The sequence below is a fragment of the Platichthys flesus genome, chromosome 21 (assembly GCF_949316205.1).
Source record: "Platichthys flesus chromosome 21, fPlaFle2.1, whole genome shotgun sequence".
NCBI classification, from domain to species: domain Eukaryota; kingdom Metazoa; phylum Chordata; class Actinopteri; order Pleuronectiformes; family Pleuronectidae; genus Platichthys; species Platichthys flesus.
In genome coordinates, this window is record NC_084965.1 from 6841238 (window position 1) to 6860991 (window position 19754).

The following is a 19754-nucleotide window of genomic DNA, read 5'->3' on the forward strand; positions in this document are numbered from 1 at the left end:
CTTTATTTCAGCATGAACAGAAAAAAAAGAAGGGACCCCTTTTCACTTCACAACAATTCCCAATAGCAGCATGATGCACACAAAGAGATGTATAAAAACCTATTCATTTTGGCAGCATAGTGTGTTTATATAGTGTTTCACCAAAGTGGATGTTTCTCCACTAACATTACGCTGATGTGCTAAAACCGTTCTGTGATATCTGTCTTGGGTGTGGGTAGTTCAGTTTAATGTGTGGGTTGTCAGTTCTAGGCCCACAAAGCCGGCTCTCCAGGAGTAAGCCATCCATCATTTGCCACAGCTCTGACAGAGATTGAACCCTCCATATAGTCCACACGTACACACACACACACACACACACACACACACAGATGTGCAAACACACACAGCAAATTGTTTTTGCTCTAATTTTAAAGTTTTTGCCACTTTTGTTTATTCTTGACTTGCCTGTAAAGTGCAGGGATGGGATGGTGTGGACGTGCTGCAGGAAACACCCCTCAAGCCAAACCTAGAATTTGCTTTCAACATGATGATCACTACACATCAGGTTTAATTATCAAGCCTAACATGACTTCATCAGAGATCTGGGACGTGGAAGTTGGGAGGCCAATCTTGAGAGACTTTAAAATCGTCTATATAGCAATTGTGTTACTTTCCACATCGAGAGTCTGCGAAGTTCAGCGTGATGTCGATTTCTGCTTTCACAGGCACTGGTTCCAAATTTGCATGAACTGAAAAACATGGACTCTGAATTTAAGAGAGAGGCTTCAGGGAAAAGTTCTTCTTCGCTTTGCAAACAAATGAGAAGATGTAAATAGGGCTGCTGCCCACACTGCTTCAGTTAATCTTTAAGAGATCGACAGCAGACAAAGCAGCTCTTCTTTGCATGGAGGGGATTCGATTTGAATCAGGCAGCACAGCATGCATGCTGCACCCTTCGAGGAATATATAAAGCAATCCACTTTGCATCTGTGGTTCAAGATGGAGTATAACCGAGGATAAAGTTGATTAATTGCCTGTTAAATTACACAGGCTACAGTTGGGTGTGGGTTGTGTTGCACAGAATTAGCGGCTGTGTGTGTTCTGCACAAGCCCCCCCTGCCAATTTTCTATGACATAACGATGGCAACACCTACACCCTGCATCAGATGTGTGTAACTCAGATGCGGAGGTTCTTTCCAATCTTTGACGTTTTGAGGAGGTGTCGGTGAAGCGTTTGATATATAACAGTGTTCACACCTGACACTGGGATGTTTTGTGCAAAAGTGAGGCTGAGCACAGCTGTACCCCCCCCCCCCCCCCCCACTGACCCACCTGTTGGCTGCTAAATACCCCTCCTGCTGGCCGCCTCCCACTGAGCAACAGCTCCTGTCACTGCACTCACTCCACAGCATCTGCTCTGAAGAGACGTTTTCAGGCTCAAGTGTGAGAGGTGGAGTAAAACTACAAAATCACATCTTAAAACTAACCATGAATGTATAAGGCTTTATTCATTATTTAAAAATTGTTCACATAACTTACAGTAGTTCCCTTGTCCCTGTTTTAATGATGTGTACGAGGCAATATGGCATGAATATGTCTCTATACTGGCAGTGGGAGAAGTATTCACATCCCCTCCTCAATGAACCACAATGTAAAAGTACTCTCTTGCAGTTAAGCCTTGCATTTATTAATAGAAAAATGTACTCACTCTGTAAGCTGTTTCTGTTCAGAGAAGCATATATATGTTTAATGTGCATTATTTTTTTATTTGCTTCTCCTAGGTTCCATGCACGGCTGTGTAGTAAAACCCCCCCAAAAAGTGTAAAGAGAAAATATACAACTTGCTTTTATGTAGAATGTAAACATGAATGCACATTGCTATTCTTTATTCTGTATATTAATAATTGTCATATCAGCAATCCTGACTGCAGGTACTGATATGTGTGCAAAACAGCTCCAATGGCCTTGCATTCATATGTTCAACCTTGTGATGCAAGAAAAGTTACGGCCATTACTACTTTCAGAAAATTGATAAATTCCTTGATTTGAATTTTAGTCAAATTAACCATTTCTTTATAAAACAGGGGAATAACCGTCCTGTTCTGAACCACTGGTCGACCCAAGGCTCTGGACATTCATATGATATTAACTCTAGACTTCAGGGTCTTTATCGGAGGCATTTGACCTCACAATTGAAAACTAATTCAAAAAAGAGCTAATGATGGGACAGTCAAATAATGACGGCACATGTGTGTGTGTAAAACAGTCAAGTTGCAGATGCCATAGTTGTTCTCTTACAGCTGTGTACACACACACACACACGAGGGAGAGATGATGAGGAAAACAGAAACCAGACGTTAAATCCAACTTCCATTTACCGTCGGATTGTATCTGCGTCTCCCCGCGTGCTCAGCTGACCTTGATTCCAAAGCTTTGTCTCATTTGCGTCTCTCATGAATTATCAGGAGGGACAGAGCGGCCCCTGTGGCTCGATCCATCCTGGGCAACACTTTGCGTGGCACTCTGTGACTGCTGCCAACGCCCAGCCTGTTTCACTAAATGACATCACCAGGCTGGTGGTTTTAAATGCAGGAGTAGAAGCACTAGTTCTTTTTCTTTCTTTTTTTTTTGCAGGGTAAATTGCTTCTCTCCACTGGGGCCCTGTTAACCTTGAGAATGTAGAGCCGTGCCAGAGAACTCAACACACACAAGTTGACTTGGGCATCGAACATTCCTACTGTAATCCAGTATGCAACACTAGAGTGAGCGCATTATTACGTGTGTCTACTGTAACTGTATCTCAAGTTGAGACACTCTCCCCCCAACAAAGGACATTCTCCCCATTGAGAAACCATGAAGACAAACACAATCCCCCTGTGCAGCAGCTTTAACCACGGTATCAACTTCCCCCAGCTGGAAAATATAAGTGTTGGTGGTACAGAACCTCATGTTGCATCTTGGCAGCGAGTCGCAAGGAGTGTGCTGCGTCTCGCTTCAGCTCACCGGCTCAAATCTGAACACCCTCCAAATATTTAGAGAAAGCTGGAGAAACGTCCTCTGGGTTTGATTACACTCTGACAAATATTGTATATGTTACACCGGAAGATGGGGCCATTCGGTTTAGTCGTACATCTTTGTATTTGTTGTCGTTTTGTGAGTTTGTAGTGTGCAGGAGTGGGAAGGATGACGAGGGTTACAATGACCTTCACTCACACAGAAATGGTGAGATAGCGCCAACAGAAGCTGGTAGGGCACATCTGGATGAGCAGCCACACATGCAGAGACCCTGAACTCCAGCAAGCCTGTTTACCAACCTGCACAGACAGCCCCGACTGCTGGACACCCTCCTACCGCTCAGGTGGTTTGTGCTCCCCCCTTACCTTTTTTTATTTTAATTTAACTTAATTCCAGAGCCAAAGAAAACACACAAGCCTCCCCTGTCCTCAGCATCGGCCACCGAAAGACTAAACAGTGTTGCAGCTTCCCGGCGACAGCAGCCCGGCGTCTATTTCTGGCACAGTCGTGGAGACAGTGGGTTTGCCGCCGCTGTCTCAACTTAATCAAGCTGAAAGAAGAAACAGATGATTCTTTAGCTAGACTGGGAAGCAGATGCCCAATATTGTATCACGTAAAAACTAGGAATTCTATCGAGGGAAAAAGAGGGAATAAAAATAACGACACATGGGAAAGTGAGGAGGAAATTGCTCCTCCATTTATCCAATGATTTCCAGGACTCCTACCATCACTGTTTGTGGGTATATAATCTAAAAACAATGTGTTGCCCCTTCAGGCGATATCGAAACCAAAAGCTAACCCTAACCCCTGGTTGTCAGTGGTTGAGCTCCACCTTGGACATCTTAACTCTATTTTTTGACACAACCCTCTATTGGTGGCACGGCCGGATGGTTTTGCAATTGCACGGGTGAGTCACAGATCCTGGAGTCGTGGTCCCCATCGACCGCACCGGAGAAACCACAATTGCGCAATGACTGTAAAAGAATGGGGTTTTATTTTTAAACCCAGAAGCTTTGATCGTTTACATTTGATCGATGGAAAAGGGGGGCCGCTCGTTTCCTCCGCGACCCATCTATCCATCAACCCTCGGACAACTTCTGTCTACGCCAGCTCCTCTTATGAGGCCGGGGGGGGCATCCACTGGCTCGTGGTGTGGTCCGGGGTCTTGTCATCAACAGCTCATTTAATCTTAGCGCAAAGAGCTTTTAACAAGCACAGCAGACTACATCTTTAATATCACCCCAGTGTCTGGCTGCAGAAAGGGGGAACGGGTTTAGACGAGAATTAATTCACTTTGTTCCCAGGCGGTCTTTCATCTGTTGTTTCATACTGGGCTAACTACAGAGACCTGAGCAGCGAGTGACTGTAAACTGCTGAAGGAAAGTTGAAGATTTTTTTCAAACCTGTGCGATTTTGGGGCCCCTGTAAAATTAGCATCTCCACTGATTCCACCTTTTTTCTTTTTAGGGGCAGTGATCCCTCCAAATTACACATAATGAGCTTTTTTCTTGGCCTTTCCTTTAAATGTCATCATTAGGGCGGCCCACGTTAAAAACCACAAGGCTCCAAAAGTGTACCAGACGTAGGTCGAGGAGAGAAGGCGTCTAAAGTAAATGAATCATGTCCTTCCAGTGCCACTTACTGATGTAATATAGTTATAAACAACTCAATTGATTTGCAGGGTATTATTTTGAAGAAACTTAAATATATGCCAAGGAGTTTATGCTTTTACCGCTGTTTCCTGGTTGTTTGGTTGGATAGTTGGTTGGTCAGTTGTTTGTTTGTTTGTTTGGTTGGTTTGATAGTTGGTTGGTCAGATGTTTGTTTGGTTGTTTGACTGGTTTGATAGTTGGTTGGTCAGTTGTTTGTTTGGTTGTTTGACTGGTTTGATAGTTGGTTGGTTGGATGGTTTTTTGTTTTATTGGTTGGATGTGTAATGTGACATAATTATTCAAAAACTACTGAACTGAAATTGGGCTTAGAAAGAGCCCATTAAGACCCATTGCTTTCCCTAACATTGAGAGAAAGGGCAATTTTTTCATTTTGACAAATTACCAATATATTTATCCAGATAAAAATCTTAATCTAGTGGACTTGAAAGTGTTTCGTGATAGGACTCTTGGGCTTTGGCGGATCATTGAGCTCCAAGAGAGCCTTTCTTTGTAATTTCCTGTATTTTGATTCACAGATAATGATTTTCAAAGTCCAAAGAGCTGGTTGACGTCCTTCTAATGGCACACCTTGAGCTAAGCCAGTGTTTACCCCCCCCCCCCTTATATATTACATCTGCTGTCCCCCAGTCTGGTGTTGTGTGGTGTTTTCCCTGGCAACGTTTGCACAGATGTTGCTTTAGCCATTTGTTTATCTCAAGTGGGTTCATGGCACAGATACCAGAAATTCCAGTACGTTGTCGGGAGCCAACGAGTGGTCACCATTAACAATGAGCAAACCCACTTCTCCGTGTGGGACCCACCCACAGGCGCTACAGTCCTTTCTGTGCCATGTTGGACAGAAACACTCACACTCACAGAAGCAAAGTTCCTAATGCTGTTGTTTGTTTGACTTCAAAGTAACTCGTGTAATGAATCATGTCAATTTTAAAGACGCAGCACAACAGAGAGTGATCACACAGTTTACGAGCTGCACAACTTTAATATGATTCTAATTACAAGGGGGGAGTCTATGAAATGGGGTGTTGCACAAAGCAGAATCCCACAAATAAACATCTGCATTTTTTCCCAGACTGGGAAGTCGCAGCCAGCAGATCATCGCCGGGATGACATCATCCGTATGTATCACTGTGAGGCCTCAGCATTAAATTCATTCCAAAGGACGAGTGCTGCTCTCTAAACATGTCATTCAACAAAGCAGGAGATTAGTGTTTAGTATTTCTCAGTGGTTTCGCAAGATATTTGTAGGAAAATAGTAAATCTTAATCTTTGCTAATCACAGCTGTAAAAGGAATTCAAACGCTGTCTGTTTTCATCAAAAAGTAAACTTTACATCATGCCAGAGAACAGGATCCTTCGAAGTTGTGGTCACCATCTGGAGGAAATGAGAAAAAAGTAGTTTAACATTGTTCTAATTTGTGTTTATTTCAAGTCCGGTGATGGCCAAAGTCTGTAGGGTTCATCCTCTGGGGACCATGAGCAACTGTATAAAAATGGTACAGGGGTGAATTGAAGGACACTGTTTTTCTGCTGTAAAAACATTTTCTTTTTAAATCATGTCATGCCTGGCAGAAGTGTACATGCCTCCACTGCTCACATTGTTTTCCAACCACAGCTATAGGAGTCAGGGCTGTACTTACCTCATATGTTCCAGACAACTACGCCAGGGAATGTGTTAAACTAACACTAACACAAAAAGCCTCATTCTTACCATGACTCATGGGAATTCATAGAAGTCAGAGATAGAACACTTATATGAAAGGTTAAATGCAGCGGACCTGTGGCCTCAAATGTTTCTTATCAGAAGAGTTGCAATTCAACACAGTCCTTCTGATCTTCTGTCGATTCAAAATGAAAAGACTCTATTATAACAGAGTTTAAACAGTTTGATAAAAAACACAGTTTGAGCTGAGACGGTAAGAATGGAAGCACGACCTTCATCTTTAGTCAACCCCGGAGCAGCTCTTTCCATTGTTGTGTGATTAAAACAGGGATTTTCTTTACTTTACACCAAATGTTAACTGCTTCAGGTTAATGGGCTTATCTGAAAACGGAGAAAAGTGAATCGTCTAATTTCCGTTTTTTCATGTAATCGTTTCATTTTAATTTTATTGGTCCCATCAATTACTCGCTGCGGCAGTTTTTTCTCTTTTTTTCTTCCTACTTTTCAGATTTCACCTGAGCAGTTTCCGGATGCTGCGTTAGCACAAGATGAAGGCGGCTGTGGCGGTGGCAAATGAGCTCCACTAATTAACAAGCAAGGTTCAGTGGTTTTACATTAACTTTGACAAGGTCTGACCATTGTTACCCTCACTGTTAGTCGGCACTGGAGGGAGGACTCAAGGCCAGATTTTGTTTTTTAAATCTAATTTTGAGGCTCAGTGAGTTTTGGAGTTTAATGGATCTGATGATTTACAAAACAACAGAAAACAAGGACACGCATCACACTTGGGTTTTATTGAAGCTCACAGAGTTAGTTTGCATTCATCGCATGACAAAATGACAACATGGTTCATTAGTTCACAGTATTAGTGCAAAAGTAGAAGAATAAGTACTTTAACTATTAAATATATAACTTACTACAAATAGCTGAATTCCCTTTGTTTCACATTCTGACTTGAATGTTTTGCTTTTAAACACAATCACAGAGCCTTCAGACTTTAGAGGATCCAGTACCAGCCTCTACTGTTAATGCTTTTTAAAATAATGTTAATGGCAAGAATGTACTTCAAATTTCTACATTAAATCGAACAGTTACTTAAGCCATAAAAACAGAGAAATATGCAAAAATACATCCATCTGAAGCACTCGATCACATAGTTTGACTTGCAATGCTGCTTTTAAAAGGTAAATCCACTTATGGTCATTCTACAAACAAGTGTCATTGTATTGAAGGCAGAAAAACAAAACTGTTGACACAAGAAAATATAGGTCTGCCGAAGGAAACACGTCCCAGCGGGCTGTGTATACTACTTCATACAGAAATAAAAAGCCTTTTAAGCTTTTAAGCCTTAATATCTAACTTTGGATGTGACTTCCAGGTGCATACATACGACTGAAGATGCTACAAAGGAACTTTAATGTTGATGTAGCACAAAGCTAATGTCTTTGCTGCAGTACTTTCCTAATCAGACTGATTGCCACACATGTCAAATTATATTCATAATGCTGCATCAGCTGCATTTTCTGAGCTTTGCATTTAAAACTATCAAATATGTAGAGTAAGAGTGGAATAGATTTTTAAAAATCCAGGATGCACCAGGATATCTATTGAAAATATGACATATAACATTAATATATATATATATATGATTTAATGTATAAAACCTCCTCAAACACTGAGGTGTGGGATTCCCAGAGCCAGCAGGTAAACAGCCAACACTATTTTACAGTACCATGCAGTTCAACCTGAGTTTGTCCCAAAAATATTTTGAATATGATCAAAAGTTGAGTTTGTTCAATTGGGCATTATTCTTAAATGAAAAGCTGCCTCCCTCTAGTGGACACGACCGGGACAGCATAAAGACCTGTAAAGTTCCCCCGGAGTCGACGACGCATTATTGTTATGGCACTATCCTATGATAGTTCATATTTCCGTGAACACACACACACACAAACACACAAGTGCCCTCATAGCACACAGACACGAAAAAGCTACGTGCACCTCACACACTGATGGGGACAAATAACACAAAATATATTAATCAATAATTAAGATCTAGGAACGAATGCAGCACACGAGTCCTGCAGGTCTCTCAATATAACGACAAGCTGAGTGATCTCTATAAAGTAACATCTTGACTATTGATCTGACCAAAGCACACAAGGCTGACGAAACCAATCCTTCCTTCACAAACTTTTCATTAACGTGTTTCTGGTCGTAATAGTTCAATTTTAAAGTTTTGGACTCAGGGCCCAGTGTCATGTTTTTCAACCTCAAACAGCAAACGTTAAACCCCCCCCCCCCCCCCCCCCCCCCCCCCCATCAAGGCATCACTGTTCATGCAAAATGAAAACACTTGGACACCTCTCAGTACTTTCTTTACTTTCCGTCGGACAGGTTGCTCCGTGTCAGGGCTTTTGGTGCTGATCATCACGGCTTCATGGCCTTGCTCTTCCAGGAATGTTGAAACGCTTTCTCGGGAAATCCTGCTCGGCCCCTAGTTGTTTGTCTCAAAGAACATGAAGTCCTGTGAAGAGAACAAGAGAAGAGAGTGACAATACTGTAGAAAGGCAAAACATTGACAATGATATTAAGGCCTTGTTGCAGTGAAAATACATCAGCCATGGAGACATATCCGTTCATGGATACATCACCGCTACAATAACATCCATGGAGCATTTTTACTTCCACCAATATAGGATTAGTTTGTGTTTATACTTTCATCAACATTATGACATTTTTCAACATTTTCCTTCATCTCTCAAAGAATTGTTCATGGATCTTGATGAAATAAATCAGGCACATTCAGGGGACTGATATCTATGAGTAGGTGAGTTAGTTACGCACTTAACTAACATTCGCGAATATCTGTGGACAGGTGTTGTAAACTAGCATTTATGCTAATACACTGTAAACAATGCATCTGGTTCGTCCAATGACATTGTCATGTCCATGTCCAAATAAAATCAAATCAAATCAATCAAATCAAGTCATGCAACTGCAGAGGGAAGCTCTGACAAGCTGTTTTGCATTTGTGTCGATCGGCCTGGTTCCACATTTCACACAAACTGTGGAACCATGTGTTGCATGAAGAGGTGCGTACATGAAACATCCAAACACACGTGAAGAGGAAAACATTCCCCATAAAAGCCGGGTCACGTTTCCTTTGCTATGAGAGAATCCTTCGCCAAAGAAGTGTAACTGTAACTAACCATGGATAGATAAATAGATAGATAGATGGAGTCGTGCCAAGATTCCTAACATTGCACTTACGATGAGGAAACACGCGCCGATCATCACAGCCTTGACCTTCACGTCCAGGTCCATGGGGAACTGGATTCCAAAGTTGTCTGCATCTGTGAACATTTCCCGCAGAAGTCCCGTCCACTGTTTACTGATCTTCCCGATTTTACTCACTTCATCCATGGTGAGAATCTGAGGACGGAGAATTAAGATAAAGATCAGATCCTTGAACTCATTCATTTCACTGCAGGGAGATCAGGCTTTTTTTTTTTTTTTTTATGCCAGTTGCCACAGCGACCACAGTAATGACTTCCAATCTGCTGGGTGACATCATGGCTCAGTTGGCTCCTCCCCCTGGTAGAAGGTCTGTGTCATTGACCCAAATCCTTGTCTCGGCTCAGTGTAATGAAAGCAGCTGAGCCGTGGAACAATGGCCAGACTGTACCACACAGGAGAGCCCCCCCCCCCCGTCCAAGCTACAGTGCACTTTGATTGGAAACACATTTTTCTGCTCCAGAGCTCAAGGAGGATCCAGTACAACAAAAAAAAAGCAAACCAGCCCCAGAGGGCGAGAAGGTTACCGTGTCATGTTGTGTTTTCACCAATTTAATGGTTTCTCCTTGTGTTTAGAGAAACCCACCTCAAAGTCAACATCTGGGAGGCAGCTCCATCCACAGAAGGGCCCATGGATCTTCAGCACAGGCTCGCGGTGTTCGTCCGTCACCAGGAATTTAGGGGAGAACGGATGCCACTGTTGCACAACGTACCCCACTGTGTTCCCAGGGGGGGACTGCACCTCCAGCTGAGGGAGGGGTTGTGGGAGAACAGGGTGTGATTAGTAGGCAGGACCTGTTTCCAAAAATACATGTTAATTTGAAGCGATATCGTGAACCGCGACCTCTGCGACCTCTGTCATTTCAGGGACACAGGCGGGTCGTGTTTAGAAAGAAGAGGCTCCACTCACCTCCTGCAAACAGCAAGGGAAGAAGCAGGACATGCACTTCAGCGGTCTGGTGACGGTGATGACCTCCTGTCCGAAGTTGTCGAGCACGTGGATGTTGAAGGAGCGCACGGGGCCGCAGCACTGTCGACTCAGGCAGTCGTTCTCCTCCACGGCGTAGAACACGTTCTGACCCATGGCGTTACGGACTTCATACTTGTTGTTGCTCTCGAAACCGACGAGGGCTGCGTGGGGGGGGGGGCGACACGAGCGGAGGAGTTAGTGGTTAACGTTCCAAACGGCACAGAACAAACCAGGAAGCAGTGGTATTTTTCTGTTTCATTGTTATCATATTGTACCTTCAACTACTTCAACCTTCTGTTTGATGAGCAGCTGGTCCACCTAGAAAACCAGAGAACACAACTTGAATCTGCAACAACAACAACAACAAGAGTGAAGGCCAAGCAGGCGACTGTCTGGAGCCCCGAGCTGAGGAGGGGCCCCTGGGAACAGATGATTATATCAGTCCACAGCAACAATAATTGTGTGAGAACCCAACTTATATTCTATGATCCGATATGTTCAGGTTCCGGCTTGTACAGGTTTGGTAGAGGACTAAAACGTCTACAGGTGTGTATTTGAGAATGTAGTGAAGGTTTGTACTTAACTACTTTACTATTATTTATTTGTACAATGTCAATGAAAGATATGTTTTAGGATTGGAATGATGTGGTTTGATATCAGGTGTTTTTTTACTTTGGTTTGGCTCAACGCTGGGCCCCCAAGGTCCCCTTTGCCCAGGGTCCCCAAGGTCCCTTGAAACGCTCCTGGTAGTAAGGTGACTAAATACTAAATAGTGTGACTGGGCCTCTGTAACTAAAACCAGTAGTGCAGATCAATGGTTGTGGACTAATTTTGTCTAGTCTTTGTTGGTATAATCTTTGCTACTATCTCTCACTGGAATTAGTTTCTTACTGAAAATGACCCAAAATACTCTTTTGTGTGGGTTGACATGTTTTGTGTTCTTTCCTCCTGCTGTGCACGTACTCTGGACTCTCTGTAAACAGGAAACCCATCTATAGCGAGTCCCATGAACCCACAACAGATTGACAGTGAGCCACCGTGCACAATGACACTGAAGCAACTACAGTTTGAATGCAGACATTTAGTTATTCATTTGAAGAGGACACCTAAACCTGCTGTTGTGTATTTGTGCAAGTATAAATATAAAAATAGGGGAAAAAAGTTAAATATAAAACAATTCTATAGACTGGGAGACTGAGTTATAGAAGGCAAAAGGGGAGATGTTCCAAATGAACAGGTGACATTTCATAAAACATGTGCCACATATAAATAAAGAGGCTCACCTGGGTCAGGTATTCTAGTCCTGGGGGGCAGCCTGGTATATCCGGCACAGCATACATATCCATCTTTAACAGACCTGCAGGCAGAGCGGTCGATCAATGGGAGGATTCAATCGGAGATATGGCGCCACCTTGTGTTGGTGCAGGCGAGAGTCATAAACAAATCGACAGATGGATGTTTTTTCTATTTTTCTGTGTAGAATCCGGTGATTTGAACTGTGTGGAGGAATGTTGGAATGCGTGGAGCGACATTATCCATCTGCCACACGGGGAGTATTTTTATTAGAATAAATAAATAAATGGTGGGTTATTTGTTATGGAGCAGGTCCACAGGCTGGGCGGGGCGGGGGGGTGCAGACACTCTATGGTGGGCGACACATAATCTTGGCTGGACTTGTGACGGGAACACACCACCACGAGAAATCCTCTTACTCCGCGTGTGTGTTTGCACATAAACAACACATCACAACGTGTTTGTGAACATGTGGCTCACATCACTGCACATCTTTACGACTCGTTATGTCAAACGTGGACGATTCATCCGTGCGTAAAAAGCGCGCACGCCTTGGAACGATGCGATCCAGTCTTACTCATCCACCAGACACTTTCTACCTCCGATACTCATGTCTCATAAATACATAATGTGTGCTGCAATTAATATTAACCGGGAGATACACAACTGTAACGTTAGAATGAGGGCTACTCACCGCTATTTCACCTGCTACTTAAAATAGAAACAGGCCAGTCCGGAACCAGGACTATGGAATAAAGATCTAATCCCATTGGTCGGCGTCACCGGACTTCCCATATCGCAGGGCCAATCACGAGCAGGAGTGTAGAACCCAGCACAACAGAAGCAGCTGCTAGGCACTAGAGCAAAATACAATAGAATCGATCTTTATGTCAATAATGTGCATAATGAAACAATCTGGGTCAGAGAGGGGATCCACACAGGTCTGTTTATTTCACAGCAATTCTAATATGTTTGATATGTTTTAGGAATGTTTTTCGTTTATTCAACCTCTAGATGTCACCATTGATGCAGATAAACTAAATGAAAAGGGTGAGATTATCTCATATAAACAACGTTTGCATTGATGAATCTCATTTTCTATTTTTCTATTAATTAATCACAACATCACTCTTTCAACTGCTCAGAATAACAATGTCCCTGATGCGTGTGGATCTAGTGGAGAAATGAATGATGTGCTCCCAAAAATAGCACGTCTCTTCTACTGAGCTGTGTTCAGACTGTCAGATGTCGAGCAGTGATTGTGTTGCTTCCCCTGTATTCTGGCAAATCACATGTTATGAGAGAAAGTGTCTCATCAATGCAGCGGTGGAGTCATTCTTCAGAGCTGTAATCACAACCCTGTGCTGCACGTCACTCAGCTGCAGAGAGACAAGCAGTGGAAGCACAGAGGTAAAAGTTCTCTGGATGCGATTGTGAAACGATAAACAGACGTGCTCAGCTAATTCAGGACATTTAGAAATGGCTACATCGGATTCAGGTCGAGTGTGAGAAGGTGTTGAGTGTGGTTTTACTTTTGTGATTCATCTGCAGGAGGTAGAAGACACAGAGACGGTGGACTAGTGGCAGAAACTTGGACTATGGGGAGAGAAGGTCTCTGGTTCGTCTCTGGTTCGACTCCACGGAGAAACAACAAAAAGACGAACCTGGATTGATCTGTCCAAATATCCAAGAGGATTCTCCCTACCCTCTCTAGTGCCCCTGAGCAAGGCACCTTTCTCCCCCAACATCTGCTCCCCGGGCGCCGTACATGGTCGCTCACTGCTCTGTGTGTCCTGCACCAGAAGGGTCAAAAGCAGAGGTTAAATTTCCCTACCTGCATGAGGGTGCCTGTGCATGTCTGTGCATGTGTTTGGGACAAATAAATGCATCTTAATCTTAATCTTTCTGAATGTGTCACTTGTACTGAGACGGAAGTTTCTGAGGTTTTAGCACATGAGTAAAAAAGTTGTGAATCAGTTCACAAACAGATTGTTTAGTCAGAGTGACTAATATTTGTGTCACCAATCAACCAGATTCCTCTCTCGTAAAGGAAGTATTCACAGCTCATCTCATCAAATGATTGAAAACAACAGTGCAGAGAAAGAAAGAAAATAGATCCCTGTTCGTTAAGGAGCAACTATTGACAGATGAAATATGTAAAAGAGCTGAGACCTGACTTCCTGGAGACTGTAAAGTAATTTATTCAAAACAACACACAGACTAGAATGGCACTCACCTGACAAATACTACACTGTGACAATTCAAGAAGTTTTTACCACTGAAAACGTACCTGTGCAGACCTCAATCTGCTTCTCTCATGGTTGTGACCACCAGATGCTGGTGGACATGTTGCTGAGGCTGAAGTCAATAAGTGACCTACCTTGAGACTTTGTGCTGAAGAAAGTGAGTACATGCATGTGTGTGTGTATCTGGTTATGATAAACATTGGTGTTTTAGTAAGTGAGAACACTTCTTACGTCTGTGTCCCTCCGGCGCTCTCTGCCGGGTGAGACTTTCTAATGTTTAGTGACCACAACATAAAAGGATTAAACACTGTCATCATTTTAGTCATGAACATATGAATCAATGGATATATATATGGAAGAAATTCTCCCAGGCTCTCTTCATACCCTTCCACACTGAGAGATGCAGTGAATGCTCAGAAGTTTGAAATGCCTCAGTCAGAAATCAGCGGCTGTCCGACAGTTGATGAATGGAAGATCAAAGATTCACACAAGCTGTCAAATAGGAATCAGAATTTTCACAATTTCACATTCATTTCACTGTTATTATAACTTTCAATGACACATAAAGTACAATATTCCATACATGATATTTCTATTCTTCCTCTGATGAATATGAGCCAACGTTACTTGCTTTGTCTTCTCTGATCTTGTTCCCACTAAATCCTCCAATGTTCATATTTTCTTTTTCACTCAAGTAGAGACACATGTGTGTATAAGTGTGTGTTTGTCTTTGTCTTGGCTTGAATCGAGTAAAAATTTAATAAATAAATAAAAAAACATCTGTCTGCAACATTGATGTTGTGTTGTTCCAAATGACAAAACGTTATATTTATGGCTCATCTATAAACGCATGGACATCATAAAATAGTTTCACCTGATAAAATTGTATTAATTCAACAAGGCCTGAAAAACAGATAAAGAAAGAGTCAAGGAGGAGCACAGGGAGAGATGGTGAACAGGTAAGTAAAGTAAAAGGGTGCACTTTGACTTGAGAGATGGATTTGTCAGCAGCCACCTGTCCTCAGCACCAGAAGGAAGTTACCTGAGGCCTGTGATGGGAGAGCGACATCCTGAGCTTCCATTCTGCCATCTGCCCAAATCCAAACTCATCTTGTTTTCCAGGAAGCTGCCGTCCTCCCCGTGAAACTCTGGAATCAGATGCAGTTAGTGACATAATGAGACAAGACCTCCCTCATCCCTGTCCTACCTCCACCAAGGCCTGACCGGCCCTGGGAATTCCAGGTGGTTACAGGATACTGGTTCTATTTGTCACTGTGCAGCATTTCTGTTTGGATCAGTTCTTCATCAAGGTAAATTCAGTGTTCCCTGGGAAATTGGTGACAATGCAATGGCAATGTTGAAGTAAACTGAGAAAGTGACTTTTTTTTGGACCATGTTCCATCCTTCCACCTGTTTTTAGGAAAATTGGATCATTACTTTTTTTTTTAAATCAAGGGAACAGGTTTAAACCATAAACGTCCTGTGGAACAATGACCTTTAACCTTTTGTGCTTCATACAGTAGGAAACATAATAACTCCACTGACCTGTTTCAAGCATTTATTTTAGCCAGTGCTGAACATTTGGCTGTTTTCGAGTTTGAAGACACAAATATAACAAAGAATATAACGGAGACACACAGTTGATGTGCACTTGAACTTTATGGGCCGGTTATTATACTTTAAATCCACTGGAGAGCAGTGTTGAGCTAATGGTGCTCGGGCCTCGTGGGCCATTACCAAGACTAATGCAGGATTTGCCTTTTCATTGTAAAACAGAACAGTCACAAATAGACTCACAAAGACACACACACGAAATACACACACACACACTACTCCTTTACAAATGACGTGACGTTGTTGGGCCGAGTCTCCTTATTTGCGAATACAAATTACCTGATTTCCTCGAGCGCCACTGATTTCTCCCAGAAACACTAATGAGAACAAACGATGACTCGCGTGCAGATCTGCTGACACTTCAGGCCCGGACGACTGAAACCCCTTTTTTTTAATTGATTCACGTTACCGCCATTTCCTACGGTGACCTGAAATAGCCCAGGAAACGCTCAGTTGTTCTCTGCGTCACAAACAAACCGATGTCTCAAGCCTCGAAATCTGTTTTGCATGGATTTTCTCTCCATGATAGATTCATATTTTTTTTTTTACATTTTTGAGCATGAGTGCGGTTAAATTTAAACCCACTACGTAAAACATGACACAAATGGAGCCGCTAGTAGCATCAAGGGCCCGTTTTATTATCCCGACTGTCCAACGAAAACACCCAAACTTATGTTCTTCATCAGCGAGATCAAAACAAAGTAATGAAACGGCTTTGAAATGGCGGCCATCTCCGCTCCCATCTGAATAAACACAGCGGACAGTCGGGGGGTCTGTGAGAGCCAGTCAGATTGTCTTCCTGAGGCCAAGAGCCCAGTTACTCCCAACAGGGGCTTGGATGTGTGTGTGTGTGTGCGTGTGTGTGTGTGTGTGTGTGTGTGTGTGTGTGTATTTTTGTGCGTGTGTGTACCAATTGTCCCTGCTCTCTACATTCCTACCTGTTTCACCATTTCTCTGTGTGTTTTCTTGTGTGCGTGAAGGTGGTGCTCTTTCCCCGCGTGGGTAATCTTTCGTGCACTCCTAACGAGGTTGTCATATCCGCCGCATAATGAGGAGCCTAAAGATGAATGTGAAAATGCCTCCATTACACCGCTTTCATCCCCTTGTTCATTAGGTTAGCATAAGGTTACAATACATTACTCCGCTTCCCGACGTGCCGCACGTACACAAGCGCACACATTCATGCCCACGATATCACCTGGATAAACTTAACCCTTGACTGAACCTCGACGTCACCCTGACTCTCCTATAAATATCCATCCGACAAGGGTTTTGCATGACAATCTGTGTGTAATTCACCCTCTCGTAAGAAAGCAAACCTATTGTGCACGTCGCCATCATCCGTGCACGTCCAAATTTGCCCCCATTCGCCCGCTTTTGTTATTCCGTCCCTGTCTCCTCACCTCTGCCCGTCCCTCACCTCCCCTCCCCCCCCCCCCCCCCCGCCCCCCCCTTTCACTCCCGTCCCCGCACCCCTGTCAAGTGCTTTGTTTGCTGTGACTTTCCATGTGGTTATCTGAGCGGGGACAGTGTGCCTCACCCTGGCACAGGACCTCAGTTTCCACGGCAGCTTTATAATTGTTTTGGACGCCTTCCAGACGCCACTGGAGGCCGAGGCGTTATTGATGTCAAAAGAAACATGTATGAAACCAGGAGACGTGGAGGCGTCCATATGGTGGCGCACACAGCCTCATGCGAAGCCATTTAACCGTTTTTCAATGGGAGGTTTTGTGATACCGCTGAATAGATCCCGCATGGGTCACATGATATTTCATAATTTTGATCTTTCTGCGTTACAAAGGGATAATAGCACGCAACTGAGCTGTGCAATATTTCCTCTATTAACACCATTAAGGACCTTGTCACAGTGTGCACAGTATGGTGACCTTACTGAATACAATATGTCCATCATAGGGATTTTTTATTATTTGGCGATATGAATAGTAATATGAATGGAAGATAAAAGAAGCTTCTCCGGTTAAAGTGCAATCGCTGTCATTCACTTCAAGTCGCCTTTTGTTTTGACAGGAGAGCCGTTGTGAGTTATCCCAGCGCTCGACACCGTAACCATATTGTCACCGCCAGTGGCACCACACCCCACCCCAACCCCACCCCGCCCCACTACCCACCGACCCCCTTCACGAACACACACACGGCACCTCCGAGCCATGAGATGTGGCCACATTAACCACGACGCCGCCACACTCATTAAAATAACATATAGTGTCAACAGCAGCGCGGCCCCAAGTGGATCAACCCCAAACCGCCTCACTCACAGATCCACAGCCGAGACCAGAGAATCTCTGAGTGGCGTATTCCTCGTTCGACTCAATCAACTCCTCCAGCTTCGGTTAGGTCATAGAACACAATGTGATACAAACCGACTGGAACAGAACAGGGTCCTGACTGATCTTTTTTTTTTTTTTTTACCCCGGTTCTCCCCTGATCTCAAGCCTTCCCCTCCCTCCGCTTAATTTATGACCTGCGAGGAGGAACCCAGGGAGCGAGAAGTGAGTGAGACTGGTGTGAAAGCCCTGAATAGAGCAGGGGCAACAGGCCCTCCAAACAACACAAAAGAGGCACCACAGCTGTTTGGAGGCAAAACAAGCCGTCAGGAGGCACTGTCTCCTGCCCCGAGCCCCCGAGCCTGGCACTCACGCTGACTCTGTGAGCCGGCATGCTACATGAACGCTGCAACGCAATCATCACTTCAGCTTTGTGGGTTGGAAAAACATTCCCCGGGTGAAGTCCACGTGAAATTTTTTAAAAGTTTAAAAGAAAAACAAGTGAAATCACAAACGTTTTCCCCTTGATTGGAATCCCATCGTTTTTGGTAAGACTATTTATGGCGTGCCCCAGGCCGTGTCCCCGAGAAGAGGATGTTTCAAACTGTGACATGTGTGTTTGGAGGGTTTGATCTCGATGTGATGCTAGCAACCGAACAAGAGGAGGAAAAAGAGGGTTGGATGCAAATGAGGCGGAAAAGAAAAGGGGATGAGACCTGCTCTGCTCCACGGCGAGTAGCCAAGAGGAGGAAAAGAGAAAACAGCACAACAGCCGATCGCCTTCAGAAGAGAGGGCCGGATCATCCGAGGGCCCCGCTGAGCCACAGGGAAAAGTGTCACCGGCCTTCGTGAGCTCGCTGGCTGTCAAGTGCCGGTTACCGACTGTCAACCACGGCTAAAAATGATTTCAGAATCCGGGGTTAGAAGTTCAGCGCTGTGCTTCCTTCCCCCAGACTGAAGGGAAAACGTTGTCACTGTCACTTGGCCCGTGATAATTCATTCCCCCCCTGAACAAAACTCTCTCCGCTCCCCCGCTCCTACGGCTGCCTCTTTGGTTTTCCATGCAGGACCCACGTGACCCCTCGGAATGACGGCAACTTTCCGTATAACTTAATTTTCGCCCGTGTTCTCCCCATCGTGACCGTGCTAGAGGAAACACCACTGGTTAAACCCTCAGTCCCTGGACACACCAACTTGAATTTTTTAATATTTGGCAAAATGAGGTCACGTCCAGATTCTTTTTGCATGTCAAATCTTTCTCTAGTGCAAAATATCTGAGAAAGAGAAGTCCCTCTCTCTTCTCTCTTCTCTCTCTCTCTCTCTCTGAGTGTCTGGAGCCATCTGCAGACCACGATCCATCCCCAAACCCCGGGGATCACAAAGGTGTTATTTTTCAAAGCTGCCCCTGTCCACCTCCTGCGGAGCGTGTGCGGCTGCGGTTCAAGGGAAGGTGGGAAACTTCTGAGGCCCTGTTCCACTCCTAGAGCCCCCCCCCCCCCTCCCCTCCCTGTCGCCTGCCTCCTCGTGGGGCAGCCCTTTGAGGGTGTCATAACCGCGGCCTGTATAACATGGGTTACTGCTGACCGCGGTTGGTCACAGTTGATGAAGCCTTTAAAGAAGCTTCCCGGTCTCATGGTTTCTGTTAAAGGAGAAAATTGCAGCAGAGCGACCAGAGGATTACAGACGTGCAGCAGGCGGGACGACTCCGGGGCCGGGGGTGCA

General features: G+C 44.2%; 1 protein-coding gene across 4 annotated transcripts; it reads right to left on the reverse strand.

Annotated features, from left to right (window-relative positions):
• Nucleotides 1-5650: 5650 nt before the first annotated feature.
• Nucleotides 5651-14433, reverse strand: si:ch73-206p6.1 (phospholipid scramblase 2). 4 transcript variants are annotated; one of them, XR_009912026.1, is made up of 9 exons: nucleotides 12582-14433; nucleotides 11878-12005; nucleotides 10870-10912; nucleotides 10535-10755; nucleotides 10211-10372; nucleotides 9601-9762; nucleotides 8692-8854; nucleotides 5998-6039; nucleotides 5652-5840 (listed from the first exon to the last, which is right to left on the reverse strand). XR_009912026.1 is itself a non-coding variant. In XM_062380101.1 (7 exons), exons 2-7 carry the CDS (start codon nucleotides 11938-11940, stop codon nucleotides 8825-8827), a joined length of 681 nt encoding a protein of 226 aa, XP_062236085.1. In that variant the 5' UTR covers nucleotides 11941-12005; nucleotides 12582-14433; the 3' UTR covers nucleotides 8641-8824. The 4 variants fall into 4 exon arrangements, 1 of the variants encoding a protein (XP_062236085.1); XR_009912025.1 differs by having other exon boundaries at nucleotides 5651-6039; nucleotides 11878-11951; XR_009912023.1 differs by having other exon boundaries at nucleotides 5651-6039.
• Between the last annotated feature and the right edge of the window lie 5321 nt (nucleotides 14434-19754).

Excerpts from the sequence above, each read along its gene's own strand:
- si:ch73-206p6.1 (XM_062380101.1), bottom strand. The coding sequence starts at position 11,940 with ATGGATATGTATGCTGTGCCGGATATACCAGGCTGCCCCCCAGGACTA. Across the intron at positions 10,756-10,869 it reads GAAGGTTGAAGTAGTTGAAG|CCCTCGTCGGTTTCGAGAGC; the intron begins GTACAATATGAT and ends CCCCCCACGCAG. Across the intron at positions 10,373-10,534 it reads TCCCTTGCTGTTTGCAGGAG|CTGGAGGTGCAGTCCCCCCC; the intron begins GTGAGTGGAGCC and ends CCCCTCCCTCAG.